Source organism: Mytilus edulis, chromosome 12, assembly GCF_963676685.1.
Source record: "Mytilus edulis chromosome 12, xbMytEdul2.2, whole genome shotgun sequence".
NCBI classification, from domain to species: domain Eukaryota; kingdom Metazoa; phylum Mollusca; class Bivalvia; order Mytilida; family Mytilidae; genus Mytilus; species Mytilus edulis.
In genome coordinates, this window is record NC_092355.1 from 50,980,465 (window position 1) to 50,998,801 (window position 18,337).

At 31.8% G+C, this 18,337-nt stretch overlaps 1 protein-coding gene across 1 annotated transcript in view; it reads right to left on the reverse strand.

Moving 5' to 3' along the window:
* Window positions 1–18,337, reverse strand: part of LOC139497675 (uncharacterized) — a 55,676-nt gene that overhangs the window by 8,659 nt on the left and 28,680 nt on the right. Inside the window, exons 5-9 of the mRNA XM_071285908.1 lie at window positions 18,294–18,321; window positions 16,211–16,534; window positions 11,206–11,457; window positions 8,637–9,182; window positions 6,735–6,841 (exon numbers count right to left, since the gene is read on the reverse strand). Of these exons, the coding sequence (XP_071142009.1) occupies window positions 6,735–6,841; window positions 8,637–9,182; window positions 11,206–11,457; window positions 16,211–16,534; window positions 18,294–18,321 (1,257 nt within the window). The remainder of the gene's footprint in view (window positions 1–6,734; window positions 6,842–8,636; window positions 9,183–11,205; window positions 11,458–16,210; window positions 16,535–18,293; window positions 18,322–18,337) is intronic.

Sequence of the window (18,337 nt, forward strand, 5' to 3'; positions counted from 1 at the left end):
GTTTGAATGCTCAATTATATGTACTACAAGTATCACATAAACTTAACATGATCCAGGAAAATGAAGTCTAGGTCAGATAAACCAAGCCTGAAAAACCTTCAGTTGTACACCTTACAATCATTCCATACACCAAATATAAGTGACCTATTGCTGATAGATTGAAAAAACCCAGACCTAATCATAAAAACTTTATAGTAACCAATGAACCATGAAAATGAAGTCAAGGTCAGATGAACCCTGTCAGACATTATAATCATTCCATGCATCAACAATAGTTACAATGTAACCTATTGCTTACAGTATTTACAAAACAAACTTAAACATTAAAACTTTACATTAACCAACGAACCATGAAAGTGAGTTCAGGGTCAGATGATACACGACGGACCGACATATACACTTTTCAATCATTCCGTACAACAAATATATAAAATTTTAACTTTTTCAACAGAAGGATGAAAATGAGATCAAGGTCATATTACACATTTATGCTGTTACGGCATTGGTGTTGTGTCGTTTACCATGACTTTACGACTTAAAAAGTAATATGTATTTTTTTTACGTGAGCACGTAAATTTAGTTCAACTTTGAATCATTATCTGCAGTCTGAATATAAACACTGACAAGGTGTATGCACTTTACCATATAAATGATATTCTACTTGTAAATACATGATATAATCCTTTTTGAAATTGATTCTTTTCAAGAAAAGATCACATATGTTAACTTTCGAATAATCGTTGTGCCTGTTCAGTTTCTGTGTGAAAACTTTTTAAACGAAAATTTAACATATTTCAAATATCAAGATGATGTTTTTGAAGGTTTTGATATACTAAATATAAAATTGTTTGTGTAATTCAATGTACTCAGATGCTCTTTTGTATGCTTGTAAGTATACATATTTTTTTTTTATTGTTTATGCAAAATGATATATACCAAATGTTTTATTGTTTGTTAAATTGATAGAGATACCAATAATTGTGTAAATTGGTCAGGCTCCATCGATTGGCTTCATGTCCATTGTTAGGTAATGTGACCACACTTGACTTATCTTATTGATTTTTATGATGAATAATAAAACAAGAATGTGTCCATAGTACACGAATGCCCCACTCGCACTATTATTTTACATGTTCAGTGGACCGTGAAAGTGGGGTCAATACTTCAATTTTGCATTTAAATTAGTAAAAGCATATGATAGGGAACATATGTACAAAGTTTCAAGTTGATTGGGCTTCAATTTCAACAAAAATCACCTTGACCAAAAACTTCAACCAAAACTTTAAACCGAGCTTAGCACTATCTGTTTCTTTGATCAGTGGACCGTGAAATTGGGCTCAAAACTTTAATTTGATGAATAATAAAACAAGAATGTGTCCATAGTACACGAATGCCCCACTCGCACTATTATTTCACATGTTCAGTGGACCGCGAAAGTGGGGTCAATACTTTAATTTGGCATTAAAATTAGAAAGATCATATGATGGGGAACATGTGTACTAAGTTTCAAGTTGATTGGACTTCAACTTCAATACAAACTACCTTGACCAAAAACTTTAAACTGAAGCGGGACTAACGGACGCACGGACGAACGAAAGGACTGATGAACGAACGGAGGCACAGATCAGAAAACATAATGCCCCTCTACTATCGTAGGTGGGGCATAAAAATAGCAGAATCTTCTAAAATTATTTTTTTCATCATAGATGCGAACATTTGGCTAAAATTAGAACAGACAAATCAGTTTTACTAGTAAACAGTTTTGAAAGCGAATAGAACAGTGATATTGTATTAAGGCTTATTTATATTAATCAGTGTATTTATTTTCCAAGGCCATTTACTTGTTAAAGTAGATCCTGCTCCACATGTTGCATCCCTAGTGTTGTTCATGTTAGTACACACCCGGAAATAAGTCAAATTCGGAAAGTCACATTTCAGAAAACGAGGACGGGATTGTGTTTATGACAATTCGAACAAATCCATCGTCATCTGTGAAACATATCATCCATAACAGTCAACCGACTCGTTATAGTGTCCATAAAATGTTAGGAGTGATTTCAACTATAAAACTTGGAACTCTTGGTTTAATAGCTTCCTAATGAGCAGCAACCCTATATCAAGGAAATTATGATAGGAAATACAATCTCTGTGATATCGTATTGATTAGGAGATATATCCTATACATGTTGTCGCTGTTAGAATGCTCACAATTGTGAAGCTGAAATCTTCTTTTTTATCGTAAAGTTTTGTTTTCTCATTGTCATTTTTTTTATGTAAGTTAGGTATGAGGCAGGCTAAATAACACCTGTCAACAAAGTCAATAAACTTAGTATTAAGTGAGAGAACATTATCTTTATAACGGAAAATGGAGGTGTAGAATAATGCAAGCTTAATTTCATTCTGCCTAAGACGCTCTTGTATGAAGTCAGCCTCATATGATTACAAAAACAATCGGCAAGTAGAATAGCACGGTTGGTTCTGCCAAATATGACAATGAATTGTTTAAAAACATGTTCTCCAAACATAACAACTATGTTGTGGTTCAAGAACTCGATCATCTAGATAAGGTCAATTTCAGAGAACTTTCTGTTTGAGTTAATTAGAGTAATTTTATCCCTCCCTAAGACAATTTTTTTATTAATGCGTTGGCCAATCTTTTTTATATTTTCAATCTTTTTGTTTGGAATAGGGAATACTTGATAAAAGGGTTGAAATGTCAAATGTGTTAATACTTTTGCGAGATGAAAGAGTATGATATTGAATCTACTCATACAGATCTCGATTTTTATGAGTATTCAAATATGATTCATGCTGCACCAAGAATCGGTAGTTTCACAATAACTTTAAAGCGATCCTTTGATTGCTGATAAATTGATGTAAATAATTTAGAAAGAGGTTTCTGGGAGCATTTGAAAGACTTAGCAATATAACACTGTTTATAATAACACTTTTTTTAAGGTTTCCTAAGTTAACAGCGAAACATAATCATCTGTTTGGACAAACTTTAATAAGAAACATTCATTTATCAAAGTATATACAGCATAAGGTATTTTTATTTTTTTTTAAAAATATTTGACTTCAATGTTTTGCTTATATTTTATAAAAGAAACTTTACTTTAATAAATAGTTGATTTTTACTCTTTTCTGCGGTACCTAACCAATTGAGTCTAACTAGTAATTAAAACTGTAACAGAAAAGCAATAAAAAGAAAGAAAAATAAATCTGGAATTGTTGAAAGCTGTTACTTCTTTTAAAGGTGCATAAGATGCAAATTTCTCATATTTTATTTCTAACATACTTATACGTATATCAAAATAATAAAAAGTTTAAAATAAACAATTAACTATACATGGACTCGACAATATTTTAATGTTTTGCTTATTTATGAAAGAATCTTTACCTTAATAAAAAGTTGGGTTTAACTCTTTTCTGCGGTACCTAACCAATTGATTTTTACCAGTTTTAAAAAGTGCTACAGAAAAAAATGAAAAGAAAGAAAAAAATGGATTTGTTTTAAAGCTGTTTTTTCATTTAAAGATGCATAAGCTGTAAAATTTTCATATTTGATTTCTAAAATACTAATATATTACAGTCATTTTCTAAATTTAGGCATTTTGTAAAAGGCCTGAAAATTTTAGGCATTTTCAAAAATGCCTCCATAATTCAGTCATTATACAAAAAAATTCGTAAGGGTTCCGCGGAACCCAGTGTCTCGCCTACTCTTTCTGTTAATCGCAGCCTCAACAAAAATGAGGAAATAAATCAATGAAATATTCCTGTTGATACTATCTTTTGATTGTAAGAAGCTTCTGTCCAAGTTTTGTAAAAATCCAGGATAGTTTATGAATCTAATAAATGTTTAAAAACTTTAACCTCAGACTGAATGTAATGTTAACTGGAAGAAAACAAAATTTCCTTCTAGATACCAGCTTTTGATCATAAACAAGCTTCTGTCTGTCCAAGTTAAGAACAAATCCAAAATAGTATAAGAAAGTTACTAAAAATTTTAAAAAGTTTAACCACAGAGTGAATGTGTTGTTTCCTGGCAGAAAATCTAAGTCCATTTAAAAGTTAAATTCGGAAAAATGGATTTATTTTTTTTACAAAATTTACTTCTGGATACTATCTTATGATCATAAACAAGCTTCTGTCCAAGTTTGGTACCAACCGAGGATAGTTTAAGAAAGTTATTAAAATTTTAAAAACCTTAACTACAGAGTGAATGTAATATTTTCCGGTAGAAAAACTAAGTCCATTTATAAGTTAAATACAAAAAAAAATGGTATTTTATTTTTACAAAATTTACTTCTGGATACTATCTTATGATCATAAACAAGCTTCTGTCCAAGTTTGGTACCAACCGAGGATATTTTAAGAAAGTTATTAAAATTTCAAAAACTTTAACCACAGAGTGAATATTTGTGGACGACGCCGACGACGACGGAATGTAGGATCGCTTAGTCTCGCTTTTTCGACTAAAGTCGAAGGGTCGACAATGACTAATTTTTCTAGGCATTTTACAAAATGCCTGGAAAAATTGATAGGCATTTTACAAAATGCCTGAAATGGTTTTATAGAATGAAATGTTAAACAATTCAAAGCTTTCAACACCGGAGCAGTTTAATTTATGATAGTTACTGAATTAAAAAAGAAGAGTTTTAACAAACTTTACTAAATTATTCCAAAAAACTCTAAAATTATGTTCATTTCCTCAAAATGTTTGGATGACAGAACTGTTACACAATATTTGTCCTGATTTTTTGTCAATACATTGTTTGGCGTTAAATCTGGTTTTAGCACTTCAACCAAAGTTTGGGATCCTGAATCATGATATATTTTGCCGTTTCATTACCTTTAATGACAAACACTTAACTTTCGACATCATTGTGGTTCGCAATAAGCACACACGTCACACATGAATATCTTCTTTTTCATACATTTATTGTAGGTTTCAAAGATCAACGTACATTAGATCATGATTAGTTTGACTTGTATCTTTTGGCTTATAGCTTTTCACAGACTGAAGCAGATCGGCCCATTACGGGTGATGCGTCTTTCGCTTGAGACGCTTATCCTGTCAAAGCACTGTTATTTGTCTGTTAAATGCAGTTTTAAGGAAATTTTGCAATTTTGGTTATCATCTTTCATCTTATCTAAAGCCTATAGAGATAAACTAAACAGCAATAACGTTCAGAAAATTACAATCTAACAAGAATGTGTCCAAAGTACACGGATGCCCCACTCCCACTATCATTTTCCATGTTCAATGGACCGTGAAATTGGATAAAAAATATAATTAGGCATTAAAATTAGAAAGATAATATCATAGGGAACATTTGTACTAAGTTTCAAGTTGATTGGACTTCAACTTCATCAAAAACTACCTTGACCAAAAACTTTAACCTGAAACATGCACTTTCATTTTCTATGTTCAGTGGACCGTGAAATTGGGGTCAAAAGTTTAATTTGGCTTTAAAATTAGAAAGATAATATCATAAGGAACATGTGTACTAAGTTTCAAGTTGATTGGACTTCAACTTCATCAAAAACTACCTTGACCAAAAACTTTAACCTGAAACATGCACTTTCATTTTTTATGTTCAGTGGACCGTGAAATTGGGGTCAAAAGTTTAACTTGGCTTTAAAATTAGAAAGATAATATCATAAGGAACATGTGTACTAAGTTTCAAGTTGATTGGACTTCAACTTCATCAAAAACTACCTTGACCAAAAACTTTAACCTGAAGCGGGACAGACGGACGAACGAACAGACGAACGAACGAACAGACGCACAGACCAGAAAACATAATGCCCCTCTACTATCGTAGGTGGGGCATAAAAATAAGACAGTGTGATAAAAACTGTCAATTGACCCCTTATGGAGTTATTGCCCTTTATATTTAATTTTTAAAAAAATGTAATCTTTAACCAAAATTTTCTCCAATTCATATACTGGACCATATAAATTTAAACGTAGCCCCAATTTGCAATATGCTATACTGATTGAAAAACGTATGAGATGACACTGCCAACCATATATTTGCATCACAACAAAACACAGCCTTGTATGGCGAAACTGATATTGTAGAGGGGAGTTTGTTTCGATGTGGATTTACCAATTTAAAATTCTCCTTATTTCTGAAAGAGAACATTAAATATATTGCCATATTTTATTCAAATGCAAAAATTTTTTTTACATAAAGAACTCTACAGCAATCAGTCAATAAACAAAGAACCTTTTTTGTCAATAAAAAAAACTCCTTTTAAAAAAAAAAAAAACAACTTTTTTATCTACAAATTTGTATGAAATCTACTAACCCCATACGGTCTCATAAGGGGTTACCACGTGACGGCGTTAAACCAATCACAACATGATATTTTAGCCGCAGTGCGATAAAAATTAATAACAAACATGCACAATTGGAGTCTTCTTGGTCTTTTAGATTTCATATACTAGGTTGAAAATATATGATTATCATCCTTTTTCTTTTTATAAGAATTAGGTTTTGTGGATCGAATCAGGCAACCAACTAGTTTACCTTTGGTTCAATTTCGATGTTGACATGCTTTTCTTTTCGATAGCTAGAGGGTAATTCGAAGGTCAAATGAATACGGATTCAATGAGGTCGAATTATTCACTTGTGCTAACATGATATTTCAAGTCATTCTCCAAGTAGATGTGCAAATATTTTTGGAAATATTGGTAGTAGAATGTTTTGTTGATTAAAACATACCTCAGAGAAGCTATCGCTATGGGTTGCAGCAAACACAATTCTCGGCATTTTATCTTCACTTTTGTTACAGTAGGTCAATACAGAATTAATCCAATGCTCCAGAATAGCTGCAAAAGTATGAAGTGAAACTTAAAAGTTAGAAATGAAATGTGTATGTGTCATTTCGAATCCATTGCTGGATAGATGATTTTGTAAGGATGAATGCACAAAACCAAATTGCAAGATGAGTAAATAAAAAATACCATGTGCTGTAACATTAACGTTGCAATAAACCGGTGAAGTAAAAATTAAGACCTAAATGGGAATATATGAAACATTTTGAAATTGGGATGTTCCCTATTACTTGTATAAACAATACTGAATGCACAAATTGAATAATATGGAATGAAAAATAACTTTTACCTGCAACTTCGAATTCCCTACTGTTATTAATTTAACAATATATTTTGAGATTTATACTTCAGCGATAAACTTATCATTATCGACATAGATACCAGGATTAAAATTTTGCTAGCCAGATTCGCGTTTCGTCTACAAAAAACTCATCAGTGATGTTCTAATCGAAAAATTTTAAAAAGTCAAATAAAGTACAAAATTGGAGAGCATATTGAGGACCAAATATTTTAAAAGGCTTTGCCAAATACAGCTAAGATAATCTACTCCGGGGGTAGAAAAATTTCAAAGATCTGTAAACAGTTGATTTATAATTTTGACCATGTAAATTGAAATGTATGTTAACACAGAAGTGTTGAGTACTGGACTGCTGATTCCCTCGGGATGAAACCTCCACAAGCAGTGGCATCGACCCTGTGGAGGCAAATAAACTCAGTATAGATACCAGGAGTAGGATTTTGTATATAAGACACGCTTTTCGTCTACAAGATATAGACTCATCAGTGACGAATTAAAAAAAAAAAAGAATTTAAAAGCCAAATAAAGTACAAAATAGAACGGCATTGAGAACCTACTATTCCAAAAAAAGGTTTTGCCAAATACAGCTAACTTGTTAGGTAATCTACTGGTATTATTGGAGTAGAACATCATTAGTATTTCAAAAATTTCAAAGCTTAGTTAACAGTTAATTTATAATTATGACTATATCAATGAAGATTCATGTCAACACAATAGGTACTGATTACTATGCTGGTGAAACGCTCGGGTAGTAAAACTCAAAGGGTCTATGGAGTTATTTAAATATCGTAAATGAAAATCTTCATCAAATTTTGGAATAGAACACTTTCAACATTATTGACTTTATTTCAAATCTGTTCAAGTCGTCATGACTAGCTTTTACAAAATTTTCCAAATGTACTGCACTAAAAATATGTTAAAAATATCATCTTTTAAATGCAGTAGTCTCAAATAATTTTAGAATAGTTTGGACATGTTGGATTAAACTGTGGAGTTCCTTCGTTTGATTAATGAATGCTTACTTGATGGTAACGTTTTTAGGCAAATATTTCATACATCTCTTTCAGAAAAAAATTAATTATAGGTATTAAAAAATAAAATAACAAAAATACTGAACTTCGAGGAAAATTCAAAACGGAAAGTCCTATGTTCTGTAAGAATAAGGACTGCAATGAAGAAGGCAGATAATTTGAAAAATCATACTAAATTTCCAAAAAGGGGCCGTATCAAGTATATACTGTGGTTCTAGAAATCACTTTTAATAAACTTAAAATCATAATAAATAGTATTAGATGCCCTATTACAGATTGAGGCTAGGTATGGTTTAATTTGGCACTGTAGTTGAATTAAAAATGGAAATTGTTGAAAAAAGATTTCCAAAAAATTAAAGAAAAATTAGAGAAAATGACTTTAAAGGACAAAAAGATGTCAATTGATGATTTTTATTATAAAAAGTATTCAAAAATAAATGGCATATTTGAAGTAACTTACACATTGCTGTTATTGCTGTTATATCTCCTTGATAATATTCCTCCGATTTTGTATTTAGACCTTTACGTCCATCGAACATCAGAACAAATGTTCCCCTGTGCTGGATAAATAACTGATGTGTCATATCGAACGACTTTTGCCCACCGAAATCAACCAAATCAGATGGTGCGATATTCATGATATTCTTGTTTTTCTTTATTTGCTTTGCTAACTTATATTGAATGGAATGGGTGGTATGTTTCTGTGGTTTAAGAAAGCCTTTTGATATCCCCAGAACAGGTTTAGATGGTTTTTGTTGAAATATAACAGACGGTGCCTCTTTAGATGTTGCCATTGTTTGTGATAAGGTCTGGTTTGTCGACCATTTCCCCACATCTACTGGGCTGGGATTTTCATTATTAGTTCGTTCTGACATTGAAAGATCTTGAACTACATCCCTTTCTTCGTCATAATTCTGCCTTTTTGTGTATTCACTTGTCTGTCTCTGTTTCCTTATTTCAGGATTTCCAAGTAGAAGTTTCGTTAAAACATCACCACTGCCTGTTACTGTTTTAAAAAACACAATATTTGTTATAAAAACATTGATAATCACCAAAGTATTGTGAAAACACAAGATAAATACATGTATGTGAAGTGTATACTCTAAGACTATATATTTTTTGCAATGGTTTTAATATTATTGCGATAGGATTATTATGACAACATGTAACATGTTTTATATGGAATAAGTAACTTCATTGATTTGACATTAATTTTGCTGACTAACAATATTTAATCTCTCCTCAACAATTGCGGTATAATATTCACCGTAAATTTCTGAATATACAGTGCAACAAAAATTAAAATGCAAAGTATATCCACACTCTGTATTTATTGTTTTGGAAATAAAGGTAGTTTGTTCAAGATATTGAATTCATGAAAAGACACTTCTTCGATAGCCGATTTATTACAGCATTTTACGTTTAATAACTTTAACTATTTGTGTCATATTATGAATATCTTTTATTTTTCTGTTCGTATTCACTGCTCATGAATTGAGATGAGCATTTCTGTCCTTTCATATATTAATCTTTTCAAGCTGTTGAGTTTTAAACAGATTGATAACCTGCAAATATACTGACCGTTGACATGACATATGTTAATGCATTTAAACACATATATCATTGTATGTCTGGTACTTGAAAAGAAATTTCAGACAACAATAGGCTCAATTGTATTTTACAAATAATGCACTCCACATGAAACAGCTGGATACTACCGTAGAGGTCGAACTCTGAACAGTTGGGGCATATCGACACAATATTCAGTCTTGATACAGCTCTAAATTTGGATAGTGATTAAATATTTCTTACACAGAATAAATGTTGTCAGATAGCTAAAAAATTTGAAATGGGACTATTAATCTACTGAATGGTCTAATATCCAAAATATAATTATAATCTAATCTAGATTCAGCATATAACCAAAAAAAAACATGAATTCAAACAAAGTTTAATTTTAACCATTTGGACCTTAATATGGATATATTTTAAAACCGGGCCCAAAATAAAACAATCTGAATGTACAATTTGATTCAGCGTATCATAGAACCAGAAGAATTCAGATTTTGATCAAACAGAAACAAATCTTATTTTGGACTCTTTGGACCTCAATGCATATGTAGACCTATTTAAAAATGGCAAAATATTCAATAAATTAATACATGGTAAAATATGAGACAGCTCAAGACTTTAAAATAATCCTCATTGAAATTGGTAAAAAGATTTGTATTTATTTTCAATTGAAGATTGCTTACTGTTGTGCAATTCTTTCTGTTGCGCAATACTTAGTAAATATTTTTACAAACTAGATATAATAATGTTATGTGTGTATATCCTGCCATATCAGTATTTGTTGTTTCTTTATTTAGATTTAGAATCATCTATGTTAGAACCAGCTTTGCCAGTATTAGTTTCTTAACGATAACAGCAATAACCCACAAAATCGACCTCAACCTGATTCGTACGGTGTGATACAATTTCATAGAGATCCATCGACAAATACTTAGAGTATTTGTCCGGAAACCAGAAAAACTTTCTTCCTACCCCTCCACCTTTTTTGTCTTTTTCCCGAATGGTTTAAGCAATAACCCCTAAAGTCAACCCAACCTTTCATTTGATATAATATGGAACCTTGTGTTTCAATTTCATAGAGATTTAAACTCTAATACTTACGTAATTGTCCACTAACGAGAAAAAAAACACATTTATTTGCTCCTAATTCCTAAAGAGTTTAGGCTATAACCCTAAAAATCAATCCCAACCTTACCTTTGTGATATGTAACCTTGTGAAACAATTTCATAGAGATCCATATACATTTTTTCCGGACACTATAAAATGCTATTTTCATACTAAGCAGTTTGTTTACATTTCACAACATTTGGTTGAGGCAAACTAAAGTAGGAGAACGGAAACTATTTTTTGGACGTTTGGACAAATGGACTGACTTATAGACAGACAGGGGTAACACATAATGTCTCCTTGTCGAATCTTGGGCATAAACATGTAAAAACACATTTATAATACATACCCTTTTTCAAAGGAATCATCTTTCTTTGTTGTAAATCGATGCCATTTCGTCCAAAATGAATAATTAGTCCATCAGTTGATAACCATGTCTTTGGAATTGCCTCGCCAATTAGAATACTTGCTAGAGAAGATTTTCCAATATTACAAGGTCCAGCCAAATATACCCTGTTCTCGTAAGAAGCAAATGTTCCGAGAGCTACAAGACTCTTGAAGTCATCACTATTTAACTGGCCGAGTTTGGTCAAAATGGATTCTGAAATTTCACATTTGGATTGACAGTGTATATAAAGTGCGAATCAAGTGAGTTCATTTTCACTGTTGTATGCGAGTATGTTCATTGTAGAATAAAGGACCATGGGAAAACTTTATTTGTTTACGTGTTGAAAATACCAAAATAATTGATTTGAAACTAAATTTTAACATTTTTTCATTATGATGTGTCTTTTAAATGTAAAATAACAGTATTAAAATTCAAATATGTGTTATAAAAGCAACATAACATAGAATATCAGTTATTAAAAGCGATCCATTTTCACTATAGATGCGATGAATTATCACTGTATGGCATTCATTTCTGATGTAGAATTTTCGAAAATGCGATGAATTTTTATTGTAGATAAATGTAATAATTAGACTTGCAACAAATGAAAAACTTATTTGATTACTTTAATATTTATATCTTTTTATAACTTGTATATGTCTATAGAAACTGGCTGACCATTTATACGTTTTCCAACAGTATTGACATGTGTGAACTGTAAATGTTTCCCCGCAATGTTTTTTTCCGGTTCGTATATTGCTATGATGTCGTTATCGTCTGCGTCGTCCGAAGACTCAATTAGTTTCAGGACAACTTTATTTTTTTTTTTTTTTTAAATAATATCTTTATTGCACTTTTCTTTGCTGTTGTTACAAATTACTCGACCTACAGCAGTTGGCCGAGTATCCCTGTGAATTAGTCACTGGATAACCAGGGAATGTATGCAGTGAATTCATATTTATAGATAGTTTGTTAGTTTTACAGTTCATGGTTATTACAAACATTTTACAAAGTATATTGTTTCATGATTACGGAAAGTGTACAGTTTTGTCTGGACAACTTTAATTTAAGTGAATGGATCTATATAAATTTTAAAGAAGGTTCAATACCACAAAAGGAAGGTTGGAATAATGTTGGGGATGATGGTTCCAACCGTTTACGAAATAGGGGCATAAAGGAAGCATGTTTTTAGTTTCAGGATAAGTACTTGTGTATAAGAATTTTGATTGTTCTGAAATTGTACCACAGTGTTCAATACCACAAGTAGAATGTTAGGATTCCTTTTGGGGTTATGGTACTAACAGTTTAGGAATGAAGGAACAAAAAGGGACAAAAAACAATCATGTTTGTAGTTTCCGGATAATTACTTGAGTGTACGTTTTTGGATCTTTTTCGCATTATCACAAAGGGAAGACTGGGATTTGGTTCGGGGATAATTGCCCCAAACATGCAGAAATTAGGGGCAAAAGAAATGGCAAAACAAACATTTTTCTAGTTTCCAGACAATATCTTGTGTTCAAGTGTATGGACCTCTCTAAAATTGTACTACAAGGTTCATTACCAGGAAGGAAAGACTGGGATTTGGTTTGATGGTTATTTATCCTAGAAGGAAAAAAAAATGTTATGGGCGGGAATAAACCTTCAGGTGCACAGTATTGCGCATACGATTTTAGATCTTCGACCACTCGACCACATTTACCTTGTGTCAGAAACCTATATAACGTCATAAATTTGATCACAATCCAAATTCAGATAGTATCAAGCTTTAATATTATGTCCAAATTTGCCCCAACTGTTCAGGGTTCAATCTCTGCTGTCAGCGAAACATTTTTAATGTTTTACTATAAAACCAGCAGATGTGATTAAAAGTTCCAGTTGCTTTCTTCATATGGTAAGCTATGCCAGCCTAGGCGTATCCAGGGGGGCCTTGAAAAAATTTGGTTAATTATATAGGGAATCACGGAAGCATGACTTGAGACCCCCCTTTTAAGTCAGCCATCGGGCCCGCCTTACAAAAAGTTCTGGATCCGTCACTGCCCAGTTCTGCTTTTGAAGTGTTTAGAACAATAAGTACAAATCAGGCTTTCTCCATGCTATCAGTTGTTATGCTTATTGAGAAGTCTTAAAATTTTAATTCACATTGGTCACATTTGTTTAACCCATTAGTGTGGATCTTCTTATGCCTGGGAAAACTAGCTACACATTTTGTCTTGAAAGGACAATACGTGCATTGGTATGAAGACCCCTCCTTCACTAAAGTTCTTTTTTCTGTGATTCATCTTCACTTGCCTCCCCTATTGTTGAGCCCCCAAATGCTTCAACATCCATATTCTGAAGGAAAGATAGTTTTTAGCTCGATTGTTGCTTGCATGTTCTTTACTGTATAAAATGAAACGACAAAGTGACACATAATTATCCAAAGTCATTAAAGCTTGAAATGCAAGTCAAGTTGTGTAGGGCAAACTTTATCTGTCAAAAACGTACACTGATAAAGTTGCATTGGAACATGATGTACGTTTTGTAGAGAACCCTTGATACTACCGCAGAGGTCGAACCCTGAACAGTTTGGGGTAGGTATGTACACAACATTCAAGCTAGACTTCATTTTTGATGAAATAAAAAAAATGTTGAATTTCGGAGCCTTTGGGCCTCAATGTGACCCATTTCGATAAATTGGCCCAAAATACCAAAATCCCAAATTTAAAACACGTTAAGATTCAGCATTTCAAAGTACCCCAAATACTGAACTGTTGTTGAAATCCAAAAGAATTTATTTCTTGGCAGTTTGGACCCCACAAACTTGTGAAATGGGCCAAAAAATAAAAAATAAAAAAAAAATAAACACAATCATGTATGGATTCAGCCTACCAAAGAACCTTAAATTTTATTTTGGACCCTGTGGGCAATTTCAAACCGGACCCAAAATCAAAAATCTTACTTTAAAACCTCATTGAAATTGGTCAAGAAGTAATTTATAAAAAAAAATTAGAAAGTATTGTTGTTTTTATCCCTTTTTATCCCATTCTATTTCGATAGACATGAGAGATTTACGTATTCAGTGATGAAGTTTCAATGCGTTGGATAAATATAACTACACTTTAAATAAAGATTCTGGTGAATTATAAAAAAATCTATGACATGCTTCTTCCGATTGGTAAATCGACCCATACTCGAAATCCAACGTTAAAATGTGTTTGCACATGCGTATAATGACTACTGGAGAAACATGAATTTGATCAAATTGGCATGCATTTGAAAATATTTTGCATTAATCTAAAAACACTTTCAACTCTGAAATGATCCACATATTGTTATATTATGACAATGATGTGTTTTATTTGATATAGATATTAATTCTATTGAATTTATTGGAGTGTTCAATCAAACTTTTCATCTCAAAGTCAGCACTACCAAATCCTTTTCTTACTTTAATTATTGTTTGAGCAAGTCGGCTGAATTTGGAATTTAATGCATAAAAACTAATAAAATTCATACAGTGAAAATGCACCGATTATACAATACTAACGAATCGCTCTACAGTGAAAATGAAAGTAAAGTATCATTATTCAACAGTGAACATGACTCGCATAAAAATAGCATCATAGTGGAATTCAATACAATATGGGCAAACTGAATAACAAAAGCTATTCTACGTAATACAACATTAATAATTGTGTTGTATAAATGAATATTTTTTGGCAACTACATCTTTCCTGCTAGTTTTTAATCACCTGCACGATTTGTTCGTAAAACGTCCTAAATATTCACCTATTTTGGTATATATTTTACGTATGGATGGTTCTCGGCGCGATAAAACCCCGTTCCCATCTCTTACTTTGTATAACTTGTATTATTTATTACTAAATATAATACATACGAACAATTTTCTTCATTTTCTTCAAAAATCATAATTTTTTCGTCTGTTTATTTACCATTCTACATCAGAAATGCATGACATATACAGTGAAAATGGTATTTTAGGATCCGCACTTTACGTACACTGATTGAGAAATTGATTAAAAAGTGACTTCTGTAAACCAACTTTTTTTCGCAAGCGATTTATTTTCGCGACTTTCGAGAGTAAAAAAAATACGCGAATATGTAAAATTGGATTTTGCTTATTAAACTACAACAAGTAAATTATATTATCGCGAAATTAAATAGCCGCGAAGTGAACTAGAATGAGTGAAACGCGAAATAAAGTATCGGCGAAAATAAGTTGGTTTACAGTATGTACACCTACCAGTTCCTTTTTAAGTGGGACTTGCTTAAATACTAAAGTCAATATATAAAGGAAACATACTGTATCTTTCCTACAAATTTAGGTCGGTTCGTAGTTAGAACAATGTGTTATATATATTTGGATAAAAGGCACTACAAGGCAGCACTCGCAACTGCAAAGTGGAAAAGGATTAATATAAGTTGCAAAGCTTGTTTCCAAATCCCCTATAGATAAATATGTTTAAACTAAACTAAAGGCATATATACCTTGAAATAATTCCATACACTACCTATATAAATGACCTACTGTGTTGGTTATAGTATCTGCGAACAGGATAAAAAACATGGAAACTAAACACAAACCACTAAACCATAAAAAAACTAGGACCAGGTAGGATTAACACTGCAAGACTCATATGTGAACCTTATAATTACAATCAATCCATTCACCAATAATTGTTTAGCTTTTGCTTAAATTTTTAAGAAAGTGATCAAGCCACAAAAACCTATCACTGTCCATTGAACCATAAAAAATGAGTTCAAGGTCAGATAAAACCTACTTGACAGTACACATACATGTATTAATCACCAAATAACTCTATATGACTTTTTTTTTAACAGAATGCAACCTTGTCAATGTAAAATTAAATAAAACTATTTGAAAGAAACGTAGCTTTCGAACATTTTTTTTGCACCCTTCCTGGCAAAGTTGTATTTGTTTTGATTTGTTCTTCTTCACATTTACCTCTTTCTTCTTCAAAGCCAAGGGTATTTGGATCCACATTCTTTAAAACTTCCTGTAAACAAAATGCTCCTCTCCCAATGTTAACTAAAGCCTGTACCAGTACTCGTATTGTAGGTTTTACTGATCTGTCTTCTCTCCATACGAATAATACCTCTCTATTCTGAGCTGCTAAGTCTGAGGAATTAATGCACTGTATATTTTCTAGGTTTGCAATTGACAACCCCAATTCAGCACCAAGTTGAAAAAATATATGACCTATTTGTGGAGCTAATGCATCCAAAATCTCATCTGTCGGAATACAATCGAGGTATTCCAAAGGAATATCTAAAATATATACATAATAGACATGATAGATTCAAAATGATTTAAATTGAAAAAAGTCCCTAAAAAATTATGAAAACTAAAGGCTCAAGGGAGCTGGAATCACTAGCTGGGAATGAATGTTATATTCCGACCAACTTTAAATATTTTAAGATCTGCTAATACTCTCACACAGTTAAAAACACAAACAGATTATAATGAATTTGATGAAGCTGTCAATTTAAAAGCATAATTAATTTTGACTTAAAAAGTAAGTACATTTATCAGTAAAATAGAGATTTAAAATTTGAAAAAGTTTTGCAACAAATGTATTTCAAGTGTCTATAAATGTTAACTATAAAAACAAAAACTATCTTTCAGAAAAAATATTTTTCAAAAAGTTTCATCAAACTGTATGTTTGACACATTTATTGATGTGTAACAATCTTATCTAAGCAGTTTGATTTTTTTTTAAATCAACAACCAGGTTGTTGTATTCACTAGCAATATCATTGGACTTATTATTTTTAAACTAGTTTCATGCTTCCTAAAACAAAATTGGTCAAAATGAAACAGTGGATTCAGAGGACGGTAGACCAATTCTTTGAAAGGTGACTTACAGACACAACGTGATGGTGAAAGCATATTGTTGACCTGTCGTCCATTTGAGCTGAACAGAATATTACAAGCACATACATTATAATAGATCAAACGAATTTTGAGAAATTGCTTCTAAAGATTATGTGCCAAATTAATATGCTATTTGAGGACGGGAACATGTTGATGTAATATAAATGTTAACCGTCGTTTGTATGAGACCCAGACACTGAGCTGAATCCTTAACATGCTAATTAACAAAGTAATAGTCCACAAGAATACATGTTCCTTTACCCAGACACACTATTCAAACTCTGATCCTATTTACCCTGACTCTTTAATTTCGCATGCTTAGCAGAGAAGCCATTCAAGGTTCAAACCCAAGACACCCTACACTAGAGAATAACATACTTCCAAGAGAACTGCAATGCAATTAGTCATATATGTTACAATCATCTGTAATATTAAGTTCTGTTTTCATTCAGTTTGTTTTATTGTGTATATTGGGTTTGATATCCTTTAGTTTGTTTTGTAGTTTGTATTGGGTTTGATATCCTTTAGTTTGTTTTGTAGTTTGTATTGGGTTTGATATCCTTTAGTTTGTTTTGAAGTTCGTATTGTGTTTGTTATCCTTTAGTGTGTTTTGTAGTTTGTATTGGGTTTGTTATCCTTTAGTTTGTTTTGTAGTTTGTATTGGGTTTGATATCCTTTAGTTTGTTTTGTAGTTTGTATTGGGTTTGATATCCTTTAGTTTGTTTTGAAGTTTGTATTGGGTTTGATATCCTTTAGTTTGTTTTGTAGTTTGTATTGGGTTTGATATCCTTTAGTTTGTTTTGTAGTTTGTATTGGGTTTGATATCCTTTAGTTTGTTTTGTAGTTTGTATTGGGTTTGATATCCTTTAGTTTGTTTTGTAGTTTGTATTGGGTTTGATATCCTTTAGTTTGTTTTGTAGTTTGTATTGGGTTTTGATATCCTTTAGTTTGTTTTGTAGTTTGTATTGGGTTTGTTATCCTTTAGTTTGTTTTGTGGTTTGTATTGGGTTTGTTATCCTTTAGTTTGTTTTGTAGTTTGTATTGGGTTTGTTATCCTTTAGTTTGTTTTGTAGTTTGTATTGGGTTTGTTATCCTTTAGTTTGTTTTGAAGTTTGTATTGGTGATGTTGGTTTTGTTATTGTTTATTGCTTACCAGTTTCTGCTATTTTCACTCTTCTTACCTGCATATATAATGAG